Source organism: Lacerta agilis, chromosome 11, assembly GCF_009819535.1.
Source record: "Lacerta agilis isolate rLacAgi1 chromosome 11, rLacAgi1.pri, whole genome shotgun sequence".
Taxonomy (NCBI): Eukaryota; Metazoa; Chordata; class Lepidosauria; order Squamata; family Lacertidae; genus Lacerta; species Lacerta agilis.
In genome coordinates, this window is record NC_046322.1 from 15,395,538 (window position 1) to 15,421,060 (window position 25,523).

General features: G+C 43.0%; 1 protein-coding gene across 1 annotated transcript; it reads right to left on the reverse strand.

Annotated features, from left to right (window-relative positions):
• Window positions 1–4,683: 4,683 nt before the first annotated feature.
• On the reverse strand, window positions 4,684–24,618 carry GOLPH3 (golgi phosphoprotein 3). The gene is made up of 4 exons (XM_033163619.1): window positions 24,133–24,618; window positions 15,330–15,461; window positions 12,208–12,322; window positions 4,684–6,723 (listed from the first exon to the last, which is right to left on the reverse strand). The coding sequence occupies exons 1-4, from the start codon at window positions 24,367–24,369 to the stop codon at window positions 6,299–6,301; spliced, it is 909 nt and encodes a 302-aa protein (XP_033019510.1). The 5' UTR covers window positions 24,370–24,618; the 3' UTR covers window positions 4,684–6,298.
• Window positions 24,619–25,523: the final 905 nt, after the last annotated feature.

Consider the following 25,523-nt stretch of genomic DNA (forward strand, 5'->3'; position numbering starts at 1 on the left):
TGGTGCAACATTTACTTTTAAGGTAGTCCTCTTTTTCTGAATTAAAACTAAAGGCACCTTTTTTTCTTTTACTCAGGGTTTGTTAAGAGCAAGAATCCCTACTCACATTCAGAGTAGCCTGCCTGTGTTTCTCTGCAAGAGCTGATATGCTGGATTTGCTTCTTCTGAGTGCAGGCAAATTATGCTATATGTAGGCAGGCAAATCATACCTGATGTTGTATTAACAGTTCCCAGCAGAGCCATATGGGAAAGAGGCAATGCAGGAACAATGTATCATACAGCAAGCAACCAACTCTGGAATCTTGGAAGCTCACAGGAGTCTATTATTATTCAAATTTATTAGGGCACACTAACTGTTCTCTGGCAGCCTATTCCGAATGCTTAAGCCCTAAACACTGGGACCAGGAACTGCCTGCACTTACACCTATCTTCCCATTGTACTTAAGGTCTAGCTATGGCACACCATTAGGGCTGGGCAACATATTGATATATCATTCAAAACCAGTTTGAAGTCCGTATCATGTTATCTATATATATAAAATGCAAGTGTCTCTGCGTCCAGTCCGTGTTTCTCTGGGTTTGCGCTACTGCGCATGTGCCCCAGGGACACAGGGATTGGATGAAGAGAGATCGGGCGCGAGCAGCGTCGGCAGTTCAAGCGGGGCGGTTGAATCCGAACACCCGTGCTGCAGAGGACGAGGGGAGGCCGAGAAGGCAGGCCACGCTGCTGCTCTCGCCGCTGAAAGCCGAGCCTCAAAGACTAGCGGCCCTGGAGCAGCGCAGAGCAGCCCGCCCCCTCCCCTCTCTTCTCCACCTCACCGCACACCACCCCCTTGCGATGGACGCCCTCCGACGGCACCCAGCTGCGGCGCCTCACGCTCTTTTCCCTCTATCTCTCCGTGACAGAAACACCCACCGGCCAGGCGTCGGCGGAGGAGCGGCGCAACCGGCCAACAGCGGCGGACGCCACAGCGGCTCCCCCATCGCCCTCCCGCGTTGTCGCCGATTGAACGGCTGCCGAGCGGCCCGATCCCGGGGCTCCCGCTGTGCTCTAGGCCCAGCGGGAAGCCCCAACAACAAGCAGTGGCGACGGCAGGGCCCTGAGCCCTCCCGCGCCGCCCGCATCCATTTTGGCCGCCGAGCGGCCTGCTCACGGGCTCCCGCGGCCCGCCAGGCCCAGTGGGAGGCCCCAACGACCAGCGGCGGCGGCAGCCGGGCCCTGAGCCCTCCTGCGCCGCCCGCATCCATTTTGGCCGCCGAGCGGCCTGATCCCGGGCTCCCGCGGCCAGCCAGGCCCAGCGGGAGGCCCCAACGACCCGCGGCGGCGGCCGGGCCCTGAGCCCCCCCGCGCCACCCGCATCCCTTCGGGCCGCCAAGCGGCCTGATCCCGGGCTCCCACGGCCCAGCGGGAGGCCCCAACAACAATCAGCTGCAGCGGCGACGGGACCAGCCGGAATAGCCCCTCCCTCCTCCATCTCCTCCCTTCTCCGCCTGGTGTTCCTTCTCCTCCTCCCTTCACACGCCCTCGCCCTGCACAGACCCGAGTGCCAAGCGAGCGTCCGGGCTGGCAACTGGCGAGCCCCCCGGTGGGACTATTAGCAGAGCGCGCGCCTGACACCCCTCGCAGCGGCCAAGCAGAGAGGAGCAAGGGCTCCAGCCTCTGAAAAGCAGCCGCCGCGCGGACGCCCTAGCACCGGCCCTGGTGATGCCACCAACTGGCCTCCTCCGTCCAGACCCCACCGGGCGGCGGCGGCGGCCTCTGGCGCAGCCAGGACCGCCCGGCAGGCAGGCAGGGAGAGACCCGCTCGGCAGCTCCGTCGCCCCGCCCTCAGCGGCAGCAGTGGAGGGGAAATGAGCCAGCCGGCGGGCACCGGCACACCCCCCCTGTCCGCCGAAGCCTCCCACCGCAGCGCCCTTGCGCCTGCCGGCCTGGAGTCCGCGTACAAGAGGCAGAGAGGCAGGCTCCCCCCCCAGGCCCAGGGAAAAACCCCACTGCTGCCGACGTTGCCTTGCAGGCTGGGTCGGCGATCCCTCTGCCTGCCTGCCACATATGTTCTAGCGCCCGTTAACTTAACGGGCTTAAACCACTGGTTGGTTTCATAATTTTTGACTGTGCAATATATTGAAAATCATGTGTTCATGTGTGCATGCACTATACAAAAATAAAAATGTGGGGAAAACTGCGAAGCCAGCCATTGCCTCTACATAGCTCCATCCTTATTTCAAACATACTGCAATGTTTAGCAGCGATATCACTCAGCCCTATCTAACAGGGAAAACTGTTAAGCTGGCGAGTATTGGGGCAGGGACCTTTTTGTGAAGACTCTTTGCCCAGTATCTCTGGAATGCCATCCCTAAATAAAATCATATCAATCGCTGGGCAGTGCACAAGAATTCGCTTAAAATACAAACCCTCAATTTTTTAAAAAAATTCTAGTTTGTATTTATGCTTGCTTAATTAATACATGAAAACTTTCAAGCGTTCAAAGTGCTTCACATGTTTCATCTAGTTTACTGAGCTAATGCCTTCACCTACAGCATTTGCAAGCATCTTCTGCGATGCTATGTTTTGCTTGTGGCACAAACTGCATAGCTTTCATAGGTGGTGGGTGGGTTAGGAATGGTTGTTATGTGAACCAAGTGGCCAGGACAAATAGGTATATGGCTCATTTCTACTCTGATCTTTTCCCTCACACTAACTTTATCAAGGAACAGATTAAAAAACAAAACACAAAGGGGAAAATATAGCAAGGTGTCAACTCTTCTGGCTGTGATTTATTCAAAGTGAAATGGTCTCCCAGAAAAGAAAATGTGCTACCCTCTCAGGCTCCATTTGCACCTAGCTTACCATCAGGCATGTGATGAATGCAGGGAGCAATGCTTATTCTAGCAGATGTGATAAAGGCCAGGGCTATCTGGTGCCTGACATTTTGCAAGACTATGTGGGAAAACAACCCCATGGGCAGTCTCAATAAGGATAATGTTGTCAACACATACTATCCGGACTTTTCCCCGCCATCACGCCTTGGCACATTTCCTGAAATCTTTAAGTACCCTTGGCACTTAAAGAGAAAGGCGTTTCAAAGATTTTGGCGGTGTTCCTAGACTCCAAAGACAGTGCAATGAAGAATGCAAAGCAGAACTCAAAACCTGCCAGTCACAGTAATGCCAAGCACTTATCACACACTTCTAAACTTTCATCCATAATACTGGCCACAGTCTGAAAAACCACAAGAAGCAGAAACTCCCATAAACTATTCTTAGCTTTCCCAAATGAACTGTTTCTCTCAAGGCTTGCTTCAGATATGTCAGCATTCATAAGCAATTGGTTATTTCATCGCCATCTTATAATGAATTTCAGAATGTGAACTCTGCTATGAGACCTAGTGTCTACCTCAGATGTAACTGTAAGAGAACAGTATTCTGGCCCACATGGTTGGAAAGATAAGCTTTAGAAAGTGAACAGTATGCCTCCTAAGCGTTGCAACACTAGGAATCAACACACAGCTTCCAGAAGCCACAGTGTACAGCTTTCCCTGCCAGTATTCCATGCGATTTGTATTTTCTTCTACTCCAGCATTCCACTAACATAGTGTTTCACACATTTTTAAGATGGTTCCTTAGAATTAATGCCAAACCATGGATTCTGAGTGGTTGCCAAACCAGGATTTGAAGCTACAATGTAACACTGAGTTGCAAACCAATTTGGGCAAATTATGGTTTTACATTAAATCCCAAACAACCCAGAGTTTCAGAGACGGGTAGCACCTGAAGATTTTCAGGTAAAACAAGAGAGGTGGAAAACTGCGCAAATCATGTTTTATCTGTTTGGAACATAAAACATTGTTTGAATAGTTAGTATAGTTTCTTTATCATTTGGATTACGTTTGAAATAATACTTTGTCCTAACTGACTCTCCATATCAAAAATGAGAACTCAAAGGCATTGTGTGTCTAGTTCTGCCACAGAAATGTGTTCGCGTGTGTGTTTAAATCATTTAGGTTTAGATACCCATAATACACAAAGATGTCAAATCTGTAACCCCACTTCCACAGATATCTCACAGAATTTGTACAATGGAAAGAAGGGCTGGGGGGAAATCCTAGATATGATTGTGACCTAATCCCTCTCAGGAGGGCAGGGAGGGAAGATACTTTTCTTCTGCTTCTCATGTCCCAGTATCTGCAGAAGCAAAAGAAACTTTATTATGTGCCAATCACAAGATCAGATCTTTCCTTCAACATTGCTAAGCCATAAAGGGCTGAAAAAATATATCTCAGAATAGAGAGCAAACTTTTGCCTTCATCTTCATCTCTAGTTTGGACTGCTAGGCCTTGGAGTTCCCTAACCTACCAACCCCTCCTCACAGGCTCTGGACCTGGTGTCCTCCAATGCAACACTAGGGCTCTCCCAGTTTGTTTCGGGCCCCACACATCAAGCAGGCTACATGCTGGATTTGACGCAGGTATAGATGTGATCATGCCCTCCCTTGTGGAGGTGCCATAGTCTGATCACTACGAAAGCTCATACAAGCAGACGTCAGCATCACACTACTTATACCTGTAGGCTTTCCTGGTAGTGAGAAAATCCGTCCTCAAGTGTACTAATCAGAATTCACAGTTACATCATACATCATGGTGCTTTTCACAATTAGGAACACAAAAGGCAAAATTACATGCTTGCTCTGTTTCAGGCACTTTCAAGATAATCATTTATTTACTGTAGGTAAAAAGCTAGTATACAGATTGGGGATCCCTTTAAATTTCAACTACAGTTAAACGCCATCTAGTAATTTCTGCTTTCAATGTTAACCGAAGATTTCTACATACCTGCTCCACTATTAGTGTGTTCTGTTATTCAAAACAAAAAGGTCAGTCTTTTATTTGTTCAATGCATAATATTTACATTGTGAATGGAGCTAGAACAAGCAATGGTAAAGAGGTAATAAACTTTAAAAAGCCAGTTTATATATTTTACAATAATGTGCTGATCTGCATAATTGTATATAAAAATTAAAACATAGTAGAGCTTCCTACTACAGAAGTCGTAATTGGTTGAACTGTAGTAATTACCTGCTAACAATTTACATGCAACACTTGTTAAGATTGACAACTGATTTTTTTTTAAGTGTTAAGTTGATTAATGGCATGAGACACAATTTTAACTTGTGTACAAACAGAAATTGAAATCTGCAACCAAGAACTGTACTCATCACAAGCCTCTTCCAAAAAAAGGGGGGGGGAATGATAAAATGTTCTCATCATACAACAAATGTTATAAAGGCAACAAACAAGAATGTACCAGGATGGCACAAACTCCATAGAAGGAAAGGCCAGGCACGCACACATGCACACCCTTTTTTATAGGAGGCCCATCTTTCCACCAAGAGGCAGTGGTTGAAAGCAAATGATAGAAAGCCAGATGCACAACTAATTCAAATTTGGAAATTTACTAAAATGTGCTTGAGTGTTAATATACAATTCTATATACAGACCACACTGGAATGTATCCCACCCCTTTGCAAAACAACCAGACTTTTTGATACTAGCCTTAGGATTCAGTTATTTTTAAAGTAAACAGACAAAAACTCAATAAAGAGTTACATGAACAGCAAAAAGCACGAGATGGCTGAACTATTTATTGAGTCAATCTGGGGATATTTCTGCTTTAGAAATTGTTTGAGCACTTCCACTTCCACTTGTATGTCTAGGAAGAAAGGGGCAATCTACTAGGTTTTGTTGTGGCACCAATCACCACTCCATTTCAGTAGGATTCTGTGTGAGGTTCCAAAATAACCCTCAGTGATTTAACGGAACCTGTTCAACTGCACTCCAAAAGGCTCACTTCGGGTGGTTCCAACATGCCTTTGTGATTTTAGCCAAGGATAAAATGCTGCACTTCGCTGAGGCAGATGATACAGTTGGATCAACTTGAAACCAGATGCTTGATTCCCTCCTGGGAAGTGCTTTCTGCACGAAACCATCCCAGTGGAAGAAAGAGGGGTACAATAAAAACACACACAGTAACTTAGATCTGATACAAAACAGAATGTCATTGTGGCAGTCAAGCATGTTGAAGAGCAGGAAGCTCTCTTGAACCAGCAGAATCCTGTAGTAGACACACACACACGGAGAAACAGAACACACCACCTACCGTTCCCATGAACAAAAGCTTGAACAAGAGCTGATTTTCATCATATGAAGAGAGGTACAGGATGACAGAAAACATGAATCGTCAATAGAAGATAAACTGATTGACATGAAATGGGGAAAAGAACACTTGAGCAGTCTGATTGCAGTCATTTTGTGAAGGCTGCTACTACAGCCCACAGGACCTCATTTGTGTTGGCCTTCATACATTCGACTTCAGGGTCTAAATCCAGGAGCTGCCGCACTCTCTTTGTGGCTAGGTCATACTGCTCATCCAAAAGGGGGGCAAAAGCGTTCTCAAGGACATCTGATGCATGGGCTAAGTAAATGAGAGCCAGCAAGCGCTTGTCCATGCGGTGGGGGTCATTCACCCATCTGTCAAGAACAGCTTCTTGAACTTTCTTGATGAGGCGCTGCTTAATGTTGTTGTTGGTGAGAGGGTGTGTGGTCATGTCAAAGAGGAGAAAGTTCTGTTTCTCTGTAGTCAAAACCCCCTTTTCCACCAGGTTTTTGGCTAATCGTTCACGTACGTTTCGTAACTGGTAGTGCAATTTTAATGGATTCCATGTCTCACCTAAAATAAGGCAAAAGAACAAACAACCCCCTGAATGTTTTGCTGGTATTCTGTTGGTTAGCAAGGGTAAATGAGACAAAACAGGACACATTAACACAGCAACAGAGGCAAAAATGCAATATTAATTATCACATTAGGTATAGAAAGAATACTTCACTTAATGACCAGCTGCAAAGATGATCCACAGAGCAGCTTGCAAATAATACTTTGGTTGAGGAGTTCCATGCTTGCAAACCAGCTAACAAGGAATGACTCCCCAAACTATTCCCCAAATAAACCTCAAAAACTTTCCAGTGGATGAAACAATCTTTCCAGAAGTTTGTCACCTATTCTAATGTCAAGAAAAACTTTCTGCACAAGGCAATCAATTTGTACCATGTCTCCTTACAGTGAGCTGTGTCGAGACAAATATGGTGACCATCTAAAGGGGGTGGGGATCAAAGCTACCTGTTTCTCCTAAAATAAGACATAGCCATAAAATAAGCCATAGCAGGATTTCTATGCATTTGCGAAATATAAGCCGTTCCCCAAAAATAAGCCATACCCCGAAAATAAGCCATAGTGATGCGGAACCTCCCATTAAAACAGCCTGGAGAGGCGTGGCTATGCAGCGTACCGATGCGATGCGGTTAAAATAAGACATCCCCTGAAAATAAGCCATACTGTGTTTTGTTGAGCGAAAAAAATATAAGACGGTGTCTTATTTTAGGAGAAACACGGTACTATTTGGAATATTCACCAAATACTAAAAAAGCTTTATTATGAAGGTTGAAGAAAACTATGAAGGGCACAGTTGCCTGTTTATCAAAACTAGAATGAAAAACAAAATGGAAAAACGACAGTCTCCTATCATTCGAAATACTTGCTAGCCTCTGAAATAAACAGGTATCTGTCATATTGGAGTGCATTGAGAATAGAATCTTCATTTCAATTAAACTTTGAAGTTTATTCTATGCAAGTTTCTGAAGTGTATGGGGTGTTAAGGAATGGCTAATACCTCTGCTGGAGGACACACCATGCTCCTTTTGGGGCTGTTGGTCTACCTCTGCTCCTCACCGCATACTCAGCTCTCACCTGTGGCTCCTAGAAGTTGACAGCATGCCACAGTGGCCACACCCCGGGAAACGGCTTTTACCAGCCAGCTAAACCAGGTCAAGGTTGTTGATGGCTGTCAAACCCTTGGTGAGCTAGGGACTTCTCCTGCATGCAAAGACATTCTTTGGCAGATTAAGCAGATGAGACCAACAGTGGGTCCAACGGTCAAGAAGGCAGTAGGGCTGGGCAATATTTGATGAAAACACCACGATATATCACCAGCTAAATATCATGATATCTCAATATATCACAATACATATCTACAGCAGTGTACATATCTAGTGGCAGAGGTCCCGCCGTACCTCCCTGCGGCGGTGGAGGGTGCACTGCACTTCACCGCAACAGCAGAAGGCCTTGCCATACCTCCCCATGGTGGTGGAGGGTGCGCCACACTTCCCAGCAGCAGCCAAGGGCCTTGACAAGGCTCCCTATGGTGGTGGAGGGAGAGAGCAGGGGTCAGCAACATTTTTTCAGCCGTGGGCTGGTCCACCGTCCTTCAGATCATGTGGTGGGCCGGACTATGTTTTGGGGAAAAAATAAATGAATTCCTATGCCCCACCAATAATCCAGAGATGCATTTTAAATAAAAGGACACATTCTACTCTTGTTTAAACATGCTGATTCCCGGACCATCCCCAGGCCAGACTGAGAAGGTGATTGGGCCGTGTCCACGGGCCTTAGGCTGCCTACCCCTGGAGAGAGCAAAGCTGGAGACACCATGCCTGCAATTTTTTGCCGAGTATCTGTGAAGTATCCTTCAGCTGAGCTACCCCCTGGAAAGCTGTTCCTTTTGTTCACCAGGTATATTGTCTTGTTGAAACACTTATCACAATGTTATTTTAAAACTGGTATTCAATGATAAGGTAATTTACTGCACAGCCCTAAAAGGCATTTACTGCACATGCTGTAGAGGGAACTGAGGAACAGATGGGGCTGGTAGAAGGAGAACTCTGATCCTAAACCTTCACTGTCTTGCAACTATACTCATTCATGAAAAAGGTTTCAGAAGTAAAACCCAAAGGAAAATCCGTACTTGCTGCCTTGTGGGACATCTTTTAAGAGAAGAAAAGGCTAAGAAATAAACCCTTTACAAATCCGGAGTGAGTCCCTAAGACAGTTGGGGGTGCCTTGTGTGCTCCCTTCCAGCAACTTCTGCAGTCAAGCTGGTGCCAAATATATTGCTCTGCTTTCCTTTGGACCACATCAGCAAAGGCAAGAGGGAGTCTTGCCATCTGGGGAGCCCACGACCTGCATACACACTGCCCAGGCTTGTGTCCTGGAGAAGTTATTTTGGTACTGCTAATGCAACACAAACAATGCAGGAGGCAGCAGTTACGAGTTACCAATCTCTGCACCCACAGCAGGTGCTGTGATTCTCCAATGGTTTGTCTTCACCCCCAGAGGCGCACTCCATTGTCTATCAAGGTAAAAGGGTGCCAACAATAAAAATTCATTTTTATTAAGTGACACTACCTGCACCTGATAAAAGAGACACTATAGAAAGTCACCGAACAAATGAAAACCTCCAACCAAATTAGTCTCATGAACAAAATATTTCTAAAATGCCCCCCCCCCCAATATACTGTGTGCTATAAGAGAAGGCATAGTTCAAGGTGTTGTGAACCCTAAGACAAGCAATGAAGGAAATGCATATTTGCTCCAGCAAAAATAAAGTGAACATTTAAAATAGATTGTTTTTTATCCATTTTGATTTTCCACAGTAGCTTGGTGACACCTTGTGACCAAACCTCCTAACTACAAGGAACTCTGAACAAGCAATTCAGACAACTATTTTGCGTTCAGAAATTGTAACACTTTGGAGATTTGTGTAAATGTTTTACAGGACTCACTTTCTTATGATATGCAGAAGCAATGGTACATAAAGCTATCAGGATATTTTATCAAATATCATATTAGTTTCCTTTAAGACTGAACATGTTTAGCCAACATGTCACCCTGTTAGCAGTATCAGCACCCTGTGGAATATGAGGGGTGGTGGCATGCCGAGAAGACTTTCTCTGTGATGGCCTAGAGGCCGTGGAATGTCTCCCCCGCCAGCTGCTCCTCTTTGAGGTATAGTGCAGTATGCTTTCTGTCAGCTGGTTAAAGCATACCTCTATGCCTCTGGGGATGATGGACTGAGATTAAGTGAATGTTATCTTTTCTGCTGTACTCTTAGTGCTGTTACAGTTTTAACTAAAGTTCTTTTATATTGTAATTTTTTTTTGTAACCCATTCCGGGACCGTTGGCAAATGATGGGCTATAAATAAATAAAAAACATTCTGCAAAAGCATCAGTATTATTATGAAAGGCCATTATTGCCCACTGCAAGTACCAGTCCCACCCTGAGGCTGAAGTCTGCTGATGTTGCTGGCCCAAGAGGGTCAAACCATGTCAGAAAGCAGATGGACTTTGAAACGGAAACCAACCCAAGAAGTTGCTGCCAGCGTGCTGATGCTAGGGAGGAACATGCAACTGAATGAGAGTCCAAGTTTAGTTCCCATCAAGACGGTAAGCCCATACCTGGTCTGTACCACTTCAGACTGTGGGTATGGCTACTCTATACCTATACATAAACCAATTCCTGCTCACAGAAAGATAGCATGTCAGGGAGAAGACTGGGCTAGAATCCTTCCCCCTGATATTCTACATTTATACATGGAGGGGATTGCAGAGAGAAATTCAATCAGGAGATCCCTAACCACTGTCTAAAGTGGTACAGACCAAAATTTATTTATTCTTTGAGTGAGAGTGGGAATTAGGGTGACATTTCCATTTGCAGAAATGCTTCCAGCATAATGATTTGAGGGTTTGTCACACATAAAGGAATGCAAGTATGGAAATATGATTCAAAATTTTGCACAAAGGCATTGCAGGTTTTAAAACTAAAAGCACAATACACCCACAGAGTACATTTGGAAATGTATAGAGCCTAGTGTTCAGTAGAAACCACCAGGGAACTGCAAATGGTTTCCAGAAGTCAGGGGTAGGGGACCTCGTACCAATCCCTGCCTCTCTTTTTGTTCCCAGGCAGCTTCTCTGCCCCACCCCCACCCCAAATTCCCACACAAATATCAGTGCCTCATCTTCTTTTCTGGCTCTCTTCCATTCACATCTCCAAATACTCTATTTTGGAACCAGAATTGTGCAAAGTGCATAAAAATAAGGTTCTCCCTAAGTGCTTACAAGCATTCTCTCACTGACCTCAACTCCCCATTTTATGGTTGGAAGGGCTGAGGAAGCAAATTATTTATGAATTACCTTCTGCATATATCTCAAGGTGATATACAAAATAAAAAAAAGTAACTAAAACTGTTAAAACAGAACAAAATGCCGTATTTTTCCGTCTATAAGACACCCCAATGTTTAAGATGCCCCCTATTTTTGGGGACCCAGATTGAAGAAAATGTGGGGAGATGGCCCAGAGTATAAGACTCCCCCTAATTTTTGACATTATTTTTTAGGGGGGAAACCTAGTCTTATACACAGAAAAATACGGTAACTGCTAGACAACAGTTCATGTCTGAATTCAGATTTCAACAAGAGGCTCATTCAGTGCTCACCTCACCTCTCTACACAGCTGCACTTCTAAATTTACTTAATTTAAGAAATGAACTTCAAGAACAGAATCTGATTTTCTTGAAAACCGTAAACATTGCCTCTGCCAGAAAAGCTCCAGGTTTCTCTCATTTTCATTAGTCTCTCTGTTCTTCCTCTCTACTGCTGAACAGCCAAAGCAGGAGGGAACACAGGAATGTGTCACTGAGATATAAATATGCAATCCTAAACTCATTCACCAAGGAATAAGTCCCAATGAATTCACTGGAACTAACTTGACTACATGAACATTACTACTAATCAACATGCTGCAGACATAGGATATTTAATGAAGATAGAAGACTATTAGTATAAAAAGAACAAAGAGTGGGAAATAAGAGCCAAGTACATACATACCGTAATCTAGGAAGTCAAAATACAAAAGGCGCAATTCATCTGACTAAACTTGTGTGTTAAGATTTCATGAAGTAATTAACACTGACCAAATCTCCCCCCACCCTCCCACTGCTGAATCTAAACCTGGTGATCCTGCATGCGGCTGGACAGCAGCTTAATTCTACTCCAGAGATAGTGAGAGCATTAACTACTGTATTTCCTTCCACCATTCCAACACTGCCATCCCCAAATTTATTCGACGGAACACTGGTGTTTAAATTTGACCTTCACAGCATCCAAAGTTGTTACTCATAATTTGGACAGAAGGCATCACTTGATAAGGAACTTATCAAGCCCTATGCTTGAAAACTCGCTCCTTAAAACCAGTGACGCATGGCAGCCCAAAAGTTTGTTAAACATTAAAACAAATGTTAATTTCCAAAGATTTATCTTACCACTAAGCAGCTCTATCCAGTTCTGCACTGTTTCAGGAGGCTGTGTCTCCTTAATGTGCTTCAGAGCTTCATCAAGTAGAACATCCCCTGTAGGAGCATCTGATTTGCAGATCACCTGATAGGAAATATAAGAGTTCACTCCATCACCTCAAACTTTTGCTTTTAACTCTTTAAGCACCAAGTGGAGAAAAAGTGTGCTTCGGTACTACTTTTTATATCTTGAGGCTCAGTGTTGGAATATTCCCACTTCTTGAACCAATGTCATAGTTTTTCGGAAACCAAACCAAGTATCTTGCTTTAGAAAAGGAAGACATCTGAATCCATGGGAAGGCAATGCTCCATATATACCACCCCATTCAAGTCAACCAGGAAATAAAAGTCCCAAACCATTCCCTTTAGGTACATTAGCATCCTTATTTATTTAGACAAATAGTTACTTCATGAAGAACACACTATATTAATGGCATACTACTTTCTGTTGCAACCTGAAACCACAGCATACAGGGCATATGGAGGAGAGCCCTGCAAAAGTCACATTTACCTCGAATAATGAACAGAATAAATAAATACAGAGAGATGAGAGCTCTCCAATTTAAGCACTAGAACTTCCAAAGCTGCTGAAGGAAAAACAGTGCCAATGGAGAGACATAAGACACACAATATCCAGGCAACAAATGAAAACCCAACCGAATAGATTCACTGTATTTTTACTGTTATTTTTATTCATAATTAGAATGCTCTGAGCTAGGATTATCAACCTGTATAAGTTACCACTGTCACCCTTTTTCACCATGATGTTAATAGTTCCCTAAAAGGCTGCAGGTGATGCAGATATGAACCCATATCACCTCCCTTGACAGGAGAAAAATAATAATCTCCCTGCCACCCTAAAGTCCCTTGCATACAGACAGCAAACAAAGTCATCAAGATTTGTCTGGAATGTCTTCTGTTCCCTGGCCCCCTTTACATAATACTTAAGAGAGGCCAATCTGTCAATAAACAATAATCCATTCCTAAACATATGCTTTGTGGTCATAGAGATAATTAGCATGCTTCACAGAAGCAATAATTCCAATAAAAGCCACATTAAATTTGTGTTAAAAAAATTTTGATGATGAAATAATTCCTTTAACAGACATTTTATTTGACAACAATCAAGCTCACTATAAATTTATATTATGGAGGACAGCAACAAAAAATGCCAAAATACTAAATTTAATAGACGTCATTATTTGGAGCCTAGAAATGCTAATTCTCTCATTAGATCTGTGCTCTCACTGCTTGAGTTCCAATTCTTCTGGGAAGCCAGTATCTGGCTATTAAGGCGTGGCTAATGAATGTTTATTAAGTCCTTCACAACACTGAGGGAAAATTATACCATCAGATGGAAGAACACATCAGCCAGAATGCATAGAATAAAAGCCAGTCAGAGGTTCAACAGAAACTTGGTTTCTAAAGAACAGCATAAGCATAAAACATAGGAGGATAATCCAACTAAAACATACTCAGTGCTGTCCCACTGAAATTAGTGGGCGTTAATTGTCCATTGATTTCAACGGATGTATTTGGCGTATGACTAACACTGGATGCCACCCAAACTCTTGTAGTACCAGCTTTAATATACCTAGATACATATTATTTATTCAGTATATGTGGTCCAATAATATGCACTTTGCTACTATGTATGAGCAACTCCACTGATTAGCACATAATTAAAATATGATGGCTGAAGCTTTTTAAAAGCATAATATATCATTTTAAGCAAATGTCTTCTCTTCATGGTGACCCCAATTTAGTACAAGGTTACGGCATGTTAGTACTTATTTTGGAAAAAGCTTTCAGTACCTACAAACAATAAAAAAATTGGAAACCAAACAATGAGGTTATACAGGCAACCCCGCCCCCCATTTACATGGGGGTTATGTTCTGAGACACCACATGCATGTGTGATATCACTTATAATTGAGCTACCATTGGAAAAGCCTGCAAACACCCATTGGAAAAGCCTGCAAACACCCTCTAAATGTCTAAAAACCCTAGAAAAACCCTTTTAAAAACCAGCACATGGCTGGTGACGTTGGCAGTTGCAGGTGTGCTGCCCAGATCTCCTTCTCCCAGATCTTGATGGCACGGGTGCTGGACACATTCCTGCCAAACTTGTGTGCCACAGCACATACACCCATGCCTTCTTGCAAACAGTCCAGCACTTTCAGTTTCTGCTCTAGTGTGGAACCAGTCACTGCTGCTTGGGTTTGGGGTTTGTCAGCACCTGAGGAAGATGATGATGCCTCAAAACACCTCTCCCCAAAAGCTCAAAAAAATCCTGACTTAAAAAAGCTCCCACCAAAACCCACAAAAGATCTATTATAAAAAAAACCTCAGACACATTCACCACACACTCCTCCCCTCCAAAGTTCATGACAATTGCTCTCTCACAACCTCCTTCCTTAAACTCCAACTTGCCACAATTATGGCCAATAAAATAATATAGCTTTTAGGTCTGACTCTCCTTAAAATCACCTATGTAAAATAGTCTAGAAATAGTCAAGTAAGCTATTATATAACCTTGGTATTTCAAGGAACATTCCTGCATTTCTGGCACACCAAAGAATCTTGGAAGCTCTGCGGGGAAGGGAGCAGATCCATTTCAAGATAATCATAACTAAATGCAGCTGAACATAAGCAGTAACTGTCTACTTACACAAAGACTCGATTCTAAACAGCGAGGTCGTGTGGAAACCTTTCAAAACATGCTTTTTTATAAAGGTGAGCAAAAGATAATATTGACAGGGCAGACTGCCCACACAACAGCATTTTTTCATCACAAGACCCCCTCAGAAAAAAATAAATTGCCTTCACATAATGCCAACAAAATCAACCGCAAAGAGCAACATAGACCGATTCATCTCCATAGTATGCCCTGGATTCAGCAAATTGCATAAGCACTATATGTTTAATATTAGATATGTGGCTTAAGGAACTTAAAATTGATTAGATACAAGCGTTCTTGCCATCTCTTTACAAATACTGAAATGAGTATATAAAAGGCTTGGTACAGTTTGAAGAATTGTATGGGATATAATTTTTAAGACCTACATGCCATTTTACCCTCCGATTCTTACCTTTCTAGTTAACAAACTTTTGCGTCTCATTCCAAATGCCTCCAGCTGAAGACGCCCTCTCAGTGCTAATTCAATTAACATGCAGCCACGGAGCCCAGAGGAAATGCAGTCATTCCAAAATGATGTATAACCCTGATGGGAAAGAAGTCTCTGTAAGTTTTCTTTTATCCATGTAAAAATAAATGATATTCATTATAACACTTTCAGACAAAAAAAGAAAAAGAAACCTGCCCTCTTCACATGCTCCAAAGTAGCTGAAGAATTTAAGAATAAACTAAACACTGAAGAACATATCCAAGCTCTGCCAAGCTTCTAAAGTATAGTGAAAACAGCTTTTTAACAAGCTTTCATGAAATGTGATTCACCTTTAGAGCTTTTGAACTTTACTCCAAAATGTTAAAATATTGATTTCTTTCAACTTAGGCAGTCTAGTTTGAATGAAGTGGGTCTTTTTTCTAAGAGATGGAAAACAGACTTCTATTTTCAGTTTACATATAATTGCAAGTCAAACGATGGCTTAGCCCTGTGAAGCATGGCAGTAGGAGTGCAACAGCTGAAAGCTTTGCTCTGAGAATCCATATTTTTGTTTCTTTGTGCTAAGTCATGGTTTGGCTGAGAGTTACATGTGACCTGGACCAGTGTCTTGAATGATACTTGTTTCAAATGATTAATTTTACCAGGTTTAGGATTATGCATTGCAGGGGTTGGACTAGATGACCCTTGGGGACCCTTCCTACTCTACAATTCTATGGTTCTATGGTAAATAGTTACAGGAATCACAAGTTCAGTAAAAACAAAGAAGCTTCGAAACAGGTATACTTCTTGCTTCACCAGAATTTGCAGAGTTAAAGCCACAAAACTTCACATGCTGAAATACTTTATTCTGGTCGAAGGAAACTTAAACCAATAAAATAAACACTATCAAACTACCTCTAACATTATGCTTACAATGCTGGCCAAGGAATTTTTAACATCTTTTCCTCTTTCCACAAAATAACATTTTATCATTTCAAAATGCCTCCTTTTCAAACCAAAACATTAAAATACTCTGGATGTAGTATGTGTACACCTTCAAATATGCTGTCAAAATAATAGAGAATTTTCCGAACATATTGTAGATGTGAAAGCTTTTGAATTTCACTGGGACTGTTCGGTACCCTCCTTGACTGCCTTTTTTGTGAATGGAATGTGTTCTTGAATTGTGATGCCTCTTGCTTATCTGAATGGGTATGGGTGTGTGTGTAAAACCCACCCGACGTTTGTATGGCTGGGATGTATGTAGCCTACTGGACAAATCTAAGAGACACATCTGTGCTTCGTTCAACTTTGGCTCTAACCCAGCCATCCCACTCCAGATTTATCTTGTAGTCCAAATAAATATTTTGCAAACTATTGTGGTTTTTAAAATGTTTATTAGTTTATTATTTACATATTCAGTCTACCTGCTAGGTTATTTTTTATTGATGACGGGTACAGCACAGCATCCCCAGGCAGCAAGCACAGCATAAATTTCTAATTACCACAAAAAGCTGAATCTTTTACCTAAATCCACAGGTACAACAAACCTCTATGCTCAATTAAGACTGCACATCTGACTCTAAATTAAGATAGGTCAGAAAACTCTATGTTGGACGTTTAAAACAAAGAAAGATGTTTATACCTAAAGTAGAGGTAATTATAATGACAAAAACTCAAGTATTAATGAAAAAGCTCCTGTTAAGTCATAGTAGAATCCAGCGTACGGCTAAGACAATTATCTTGTCAATGTAAGGATTTCTGCTTGTGCAACTACCCCATGTGCACCCTAAATCTGTTCTGGGGGCTCCCCTAACCCTCCACAGAAGAGATGCAAAGGGAGATGTACCGGTATTTCCTACTGATTTTACAATACAAAACTGCAGTGTGAACTGAGAGGGATATACGGTGCTTGTACAAGCTCTGCAAATTTTGGAATATGACTAAAAGAAAGTATGCATTTGGTAAGCAATCCTAAACTCCCTGGGAGAACAGCTGAGAGGCTATCGGATGTTGTGGACCACCACTTTCACCAACAGAGAGAAAGGTCTGCAGGCAGTGTTCAAAACTCCCATTGTTCTAGGCACATTTTTAGACAAGGAATTTCATTAGCGCAAAAAATGAACTTATTTTAGCTGCAGTTCATTCATTTTCAGCTTTGTATTGTTATGAAAAAAGTGCGCCTATATATTCCGTTGCTGCATCCATAACCTAGCTTTAAGGTGCCATTTAGCTCCTGGCTTTCATATCTCAGTTTCTGACACTATCTGCAGGTGCTCTGGCAGGTCTGCCACTTACAGGTAGGTAGCCGTGTGGGTCTGCCATAGTCAAAACAAAATAAAAAATTAAAAAATTCCTTCCAGTAGCACCTTAGAGACCAACTAAGTTTGTTCTTGGTATGAGCTTTCGTGTGCATGCACACTTCTTCAGTCTGTCGCTATAAAGCAGTGCTCCACAGACTGACCTGAAAATGGGGCATTCCAGGGTGCAGTGTCAGGGAAGGCCTTGGATCCACTGAATCCAAAGTCCCCTCATTTCCCAGACACAACCCTGGAGCTGCTGTAGTTGTTATCTCTCTCACTAAAGTCAATGGTGGAGCAGGAAGGGAAATTTTTAAAGAGCCATGACAGGGAGTGGAACCCATCCTCCATCTTTTGCCCTGACTGGCATGAGCTATCAGGGTGGCTTAGGAAGTGGTGGCTTCTTTGCCACAGAATCTTCTCACCACATTAACTAGGAGAATTCAGTATGTTAGGAATGAAATCGCAACCAGCAGAATTACATGAACTGCAAAATTAGCTGCCTGCATCATAATTAATTTTCATGAAGACAACCTAAAAATGATGGGAAAGGAAATGTCATAGCCCAGGAAGTAAGCAAAATAAAAGTGAATCTTAATCTGAGGAACAAACAGTCACCAACTCAAATATTTCAGTTTAAATACTTCAGTTTGTTGGAGGAACTTTTGAGCTATCGCTGAGTGACCACTTAGTAATTATATGTATGAGTTTCATGGTGGAAGAAAGTTGAGATATAATGTAAGAAAATAAATATAAATATTTATACAGCACACTAAATTAGCAGTGGACTTTGGTTTTGTTTATTAAATGTTTATTAAATGTAGGTCAAATGCATGCACTAACCTGATGCACACTTACTGGGAATAAAGCCCCACTGAGCTCACTGGAGTTCATTTTTGAAACAAATGCCTGGTTCACACGTCACACTAACTCAAACCATTACTTAGCACAAACATGCAAGCACTTAGGCTTCCAGGAAGGATAACACAGATGCTTTGCTTTTCTCCAATCATTTTGCAGCTGTATTATGCTAATTTACAGTATAGTTTAGTATGTCATCCGAACCTGGGTTTGTGTTTTAGCTCTCTTGACTTACCATGAGTCATAAACTAAGAACACACTTTGATTACACAGCTACACAGACATGCTTCATTAGCAAAAATAAGGCAAATACAAATTATGGAAGCAAAGTGTAACAAGTTGAAGAACAACTTTCAAGCTCCCAACTTGAGACAAAACTACACTAAAATTATTCAAATACTAAAACTTCTCTCTCTCTCTCACTCACACACACAATGTTTTTTCTTCCCTCAGGCCTCCCACTGTCATATCTATTCAGCACTTTGCTGTGAAAATAATACCCCTCTTCCCTCACTCTGAGATGCAATTCCTCTCCTCCACTGGCATCCTGTCCAAATCACAGATGCTTTACCAGCTCCTTCAAAACCCTTCATGCCCCACTCTGCCCATCCTTATCTCTGTATGTTTATTTCCCAACACATCCCTGCCTGTGACCTTCGCTCACCCAGATCCACCTCCCTCAGCATCCAAAGGTCTCCTGCTCCCTGAAATGACTCTGTCCAGTTTTCTTTGCTGCCTCTTATCTCAAACTGCCTTCCAGAAAGAATGTCTCTGTGCAGCCACCTTTATCTCCTTTAAATCCTTCTCCAAAACTCATCGTCTCCAGGAAGCCTTTGGATAAGCGCATTAAGATCAACAATGAAACCCAGTTAGTTTTGCTATGGCCTGATGCTTATTGGTATGTGGCAACACAGAGGTAAACATTTTCACTTCAGGCACCAGTATTGTGGAATGAGCTCCCTGCTGAAAAACAAAAGGCCCCATCAGTATTGGCATTCCACAGAGTACTAAAACACTTGTTTAAACAAGCATTCCCCTGATCTCCTGACTTGAACCTCCGGCTTTAATTGTTTTAATTTTTGTTTTAACTCTTCAAGGGACTTATTTTAGTGTAATTAAATTGTGGGTGTTTATTTTACTGTTTTGATAAAAATGTTTTATTGTGTATTTTATTTATGGGCACAGATATTTTTTGCAATTGATTTTATACTTGTAATCTGCCTAGAATCCACTTTGACAATTGAGCAATATATAATTCATCATTGTCACAAACACCCTTGCCCCAGTCCTGGATGCCCTACTACAGGCATGTCCAAAAGGTAGATCGTGATCTACCGGTAGATTACTGGACGTCTGCGGTAGATCACTGGTAGATCACTGGCTCCCCCCAAAGAAGCTGAACTGTGGCTCCCCTAAAAAAAAGCTCAATATTTTATCTCCTCCCAGAAAAAACTCAACAACTTTCATCCGAACCCTAATAAAGGGGGTAGATCACTGCCAGTTTTTAACTCTGTGAGTAGATCACAGTCTCTTATGAGTTGGCCACCCGTGCCCTACTATAACTAAGCCAAATCATGTGGAACTGAAGTAATCATATATTCTTCCTCTATTGTATCCTGTGTATACTTCCTGTAGTAAGCCCCTTGGGGTAAGGAAGGACCTGTCACAATTATTTTGTATGCATACAGATGGCACTATAAATAATAAGTTAGCAATCTCCACCACCCTGCAATATTGTAACGTTTGTCCCTCTTTCAGCTGAAAGCAGAGTTAACCTCCTTAGTCTGAGGGAAGCGGATATCTAGTTTTCAGAAAGAAACACCCCAACCTGTCTTATCCATGTTATTAGTTTTAATCCAACGCCTACAAATTTGGTGTTTGAAGAACACATTAGGGATGCAAAGTAGTAGTATTCCTTCTGTCATCTTTGGGACACTACCCTTCTTACAAAACTTGAGCTACTTTCTTCTCCAAAACAATTCTCCCCATACCGTTATAACAAGAACAAGCAAAATATTTTGCTTTATATATTTTCACTATTCATTCTTTTGACAATGGAAGCCAAATAAAAAGGTTGTGTATAATAGCAAGAAGAGCAATGCAATTCTTTCATACCCTTGATGAGTCTATGAATCTGATGTTATGCTATGGTTTACAAAGTAGTTGCTGCAGTTAAGAGATACTGCAGAGATATATTTCTTGCTGGGAAGAGAAAAACTGGTTCAATCTTCATGGGGTCAGCGCAGACAAACACATGATAGCACATTATAATGACCAGGAGCTGCAAAAAGGTTTCCTCCTTCTGCTCAGGAGCAGAAGGAATTTATGGCTGTGACCTGTAAGAAAATCTTTGCATTGCTAAGATATGGCTGCGCTGTAACTTTCTGTATTCCAGGGAAATTCATCTCTACACCAAGTCTCTGTGTCTTGTGCACATTATTCATCATCAGCTTTGTTAAAGCTTTGCTTTCAACAATAAACAAATTAAAGCAATTAAAAAGCATATATACAATCAAACCAGAAATGTAATAGTATCCTTGGTGTTATAAAGGCATTTGTGTTATTCAAAAGTCAGTCAGTTTTACTTTTAATAGATACTAACAAAGCAGAAGGCATTCTTACTTTTACTTTGCTTTGACATTCCTTAGGGTCATTTTATTCCAGCAAGAAGGGATTGCTTCTTGTTATTAATATACTGTTCACTATTGTTACATCTGCAACATTTAGCCAAGTGTTAATGAACCAAAAGAGTTCATATGTGAACAGCAGAAAAGAATACTTCACTGTGCATCTCTCATGTGCTCCAAAGAATGCCATCAGTTTCCTGCAAACTGTAAATTCACTTTCACTAGGATGAGGACCTGATGCCTACAAAGTGCCACAACTGGTGTGTCATTGTACCATCTTTTAAGAAATAATAGACTAGCAGTTCTTCAAAGATGATGGAAAGCTTGCCTTCAAAAATCCCCATGGTGTTACTGGTCTTTATCCAACAGAAATTAGTATTACAAGCCTACAGTACATCATCAGACTGGGGACTGGGATAATCCACTGAAGATGCAACTCAATGGAGATTATTTAGTTCATATAATTTGAAAAAGCTTCATTTCAATCACAAGATGGCATGGGAAAGGCATAAAGAATGTGCTTGGATCAAGCTGTAGGTTTATCGTTGTTTAGCTCATATTGGGCTATTTACCTATGATTTAGGCCATAAATATTAGGAGCTTAGGGCAACTGAAAGATGGTTAACAGAAGGTTGCCTCTCAGCCATGAAGCTTAAAAGGCCTATCTCAGCAGAAGACCTACATATTTTATCTACACCTGTTAGATCTCACTTTTTAACACACACTCTCTGAACACACCCCTTTGTGGCTTTCCTCAATTACAAGAAATCTGGAAAAAAACCAGAAGATTAATGAAGATACATTGCGTAAGATATTACAGAAACAAATAAAAATGAATTTATAAATATCAAGATGCTATGTGTGCCTGATGTGAACTGTACGCATATATTTGTACTGTCAAAATAGTCTGCAAATAAGTAATAATGAATGACAATAAAGCTTGACTTTATATCGCAAAATAAGTATTTGTTCCAAAATTTGGAAGTGACCACAAAGGACTGACAACTATTATCTGATATTCATCAGAACAAACAGTACTGTACTTTGAGGACTGGACTACAATCCTTTTTCTTAATTGAAACTCAGAATACACCAACCACAACAATCTTGCTTATTAGAGAAGTTTGCAATGGCTGGATCCAGTCATCAAATTATGCTTTGACAACTGGAAACACCTCCTTAGCCTTGCATATGTCTCCCTCCCACAGTTTAGATAACCCAACCTAAAAACTCTAATCTAAACTCTAATGAGCCTGTAACATGTTTTTCAGTATGACTTAATTGAAACTACAGCAGAAACCCCCCAAAAGCCTGGAGATTAAGTATAGGCCAAGCTACAAGTGGATGACTTTTCCAAAGATTAAGGAACTCTGGGAAAGAGTGCATCTGAGCATGATCCTTTATGTAAGCCCATGCAAATACACTGGGGTCAAAATAGAAGCCAACAACTATCATGAAAAAGGCAGTAAGTTTTATTTGACACATATATATTTTTTTTACCCACACATAAAAGCATTCCCTTTCTTGGCCAAATGTACCCATAATGTAAACCAGAGCTCCATTACTTTGCAAAATTCTGAACTAGAACCTTACAACCTGTAGCACAGGTTTACAAACTTTTACTCTACTAGATATCCTAAAGAGAGTATCTTGCTCAAGATAGTACTACTACACTCACTAATAAGCCTGTAGTATGTGAACCAACACATTCTGCCTATCCAAGTTTGTTTCTTAAATGATGTAAAATGTTTATAAGCATACCCTATGAGTCATATGTTTTTCTGGAAATAAAGTACATTTTAACTTTGTGAAAGGTGTTTTTTTTATTCCTAAATAGCCATATGAACTGCAGCTGGAAAACTATATGAAATTCTCAGACTGTTATGGCCCAGTTCTTTGAATTTACTGCACTAGCAAGTAAGTACTTAGAATGCGACATACCAACTATGCCAGTATACGGTTCCAAAACATAAATGTTAAAAACCAGCTATTAACAGTATTCCAGTCTGAGAAAGTCCAGATGGACCTCTGCTCTTAAGGAACTTGATGCCCCTAAGCCAACTTCTACTGAGGGGTTTTCATGTAACTTTGCTGTTTCTCCTGCCCCATCAAGCCCTTCTGTCAAATCCAAAAGCTTTTCACCAGAACGTCCTCCTCCAGTTTTGCTAACACCCCTACCTTCCCTAAGCCCCCTTTACATCTAATCTTAAAACCGTTAGCTGTTTCAGTTTCAGTCATACCTGAAAAATTACCAGTATACTGGAAACACTTAGCATGAAACTATAAGCACTCAACTAGCATGTCCCAGCACAGTACATAAATTGGGTACAAGGCGGTGGCTGATGCCCACCTTCAAATTCTATTCCATCTTCATATCCTGTTCTTCTAGCAAGATTCTTCTTCTTCTTCTTCTGTCTTTCTCCTATCTGGTTTATTGCTATATATTGCAGTTTGAGAATTGGACTGAAAGCTGCAGTGGGGAATGAGGTGGGAGGAAGGGGTTGCCTTGCAGCCAACATGGCATGCTGGGGAGTGTGTGTCTTCTATTTCCCTGCCGGCTTTCTGGCAATTTTTTAAAAAAACTTTCATTCTAACACTTGTGTCTCGTTCGTTTTATTTTGTTTTTAGGGTGGCCCTGAAAGGCAGCATGCAAAGCCTTGGGCACAACCACACAGTGGTGTGTGTGTGTGTGTAGCTGTGTCAAGAGACGCCGGCCTACCTTCACCCCTAACCACATACACAACACAACACAACCACACACAGCCAAGAAGCCCCTCCCCCTCAGACATCCACCAAATCCCGTAGCAACCTCCAGGCCCCTCGACCGACACCACCCCTCACTTTGGCTTCACAATCCCGCCAACCAGCCCCACATATACAAGGACAACCCTGTGGGGGGGAGGCCTTTCATGCCCCCTCCTCACTTCACAGACACCCCACCCCACCTTCCCGGGCCCACCCCACCACCTTTCCCCGCTCGCCGGGCTGCGGGCCCCGCACCTCTCGGTCCTTGAGGCCCAGCAGCAGCACTTCCTCCATGAGCGTGAGGCGCGTTTCCTTGGAGTCGCCCTTCTCGTCGTCGCCCTGCTCGTCCCGCCGGCCTTCTTCCTCCGCGCCTCCTCCTCCACCCCCGCCGCCGCCCCCGGACGCCCGCTCTTTGTCGGCCGCGGCGGCGCTGCGAGAGGCCTCAGTCCGGCGCTGCACTAGGCCCGAGTTTCGCTGGGTCAGGGAAGTCATGGCGGCGGCGGGGGGCCCCGGGAGGGCCCTGCTGGAAAGGCTGGGGCTGGGGCCTCCGTGCCGCTCTCGCTCGCTCTCTCCGCTTCCCCCACTCCTGGCGGGAGCTGGGGCGGCCCGAAGCGCTCAGGGAGGGGAAAGGGAGGGAAGGGAGCGGGGGAGAAGGAGCTGGGCCAGCTTGGCTCCCCCTGCGGCACCAGCGGCGGCGGCAGGAGCACCTTCTCCAATATGGCGGCGCGGGCTGACGCGCCAGCAGCTATAGCGGCGGCGGAGGATGTGGCAGGAGGAGGAGGAGGAGGAGGAGGAGGAGGAGGAGGAGGAAGACGACTCTGGAGGCGCCGGAAAGAGAAAGATGGGGGCGGGGGCGGAGAGGAAGTTAAGTCGGTCAGTCAGTCGGCGGCTCAGAGGCGGCGGAGGTAAACTCTGAGGTAAACTCTTCCCCCCGCCAGCCCTCAGGCAGGGTGAGCGTGTTTTTGTTTCTGTATCTTCTGTTGGAGTCGCTAGCTTTTTAAAACTTTTTTTATGGTGAGGAGCGCCTTATTCCCTTTAAACCTCCTTGGGGAGGTTTTGTGAAGGAAAGTGAATATGCAGTATACTCTCCCTTTTTTTTTGGACGACGAACGTGCACACACACACACACGCCCAGGACATTTTGGTACCTGAGACAGACCCCAAAATGGCGCCCCCATTCCCTCACCCCAGGGAAGATTACATCAGGGGGAAGAAAGAGCTACAAAGGGATCTGCGGATCCTGCCGCCTGAGGCAGTTGCCTCATTTTACCTCATGGGTGGTGGGCTGGCCCTGAATGTATATTGTCATGGAGATCTGATGCCCCTGAGGATCCTGCCGCCTGAGGCAGTTGCCACACCTTGCCTCATGGGTGGGCTGGTCCTGCACACAACACATTGCTCAAGGGGTGCAAGTCAATTCATTGCATTAAAAAATGCCTCTTGAGCATATAATGCACACCCCCTGAGAGTTTGGGCATCCTGTATTGTTCTCCTGGGCCCCGCTTTTGTGAACATGTTGTTTGAGCCTGTGTTGTGGTTGACTGTTTTAGCCCCTGTGATTTGCATCAAATTTTTATTCTGCTGGACTCCTCACACATGTTTATTGTGGATTGAGTTTTATGGAATGCCTTTGGATTTCCTTGTTC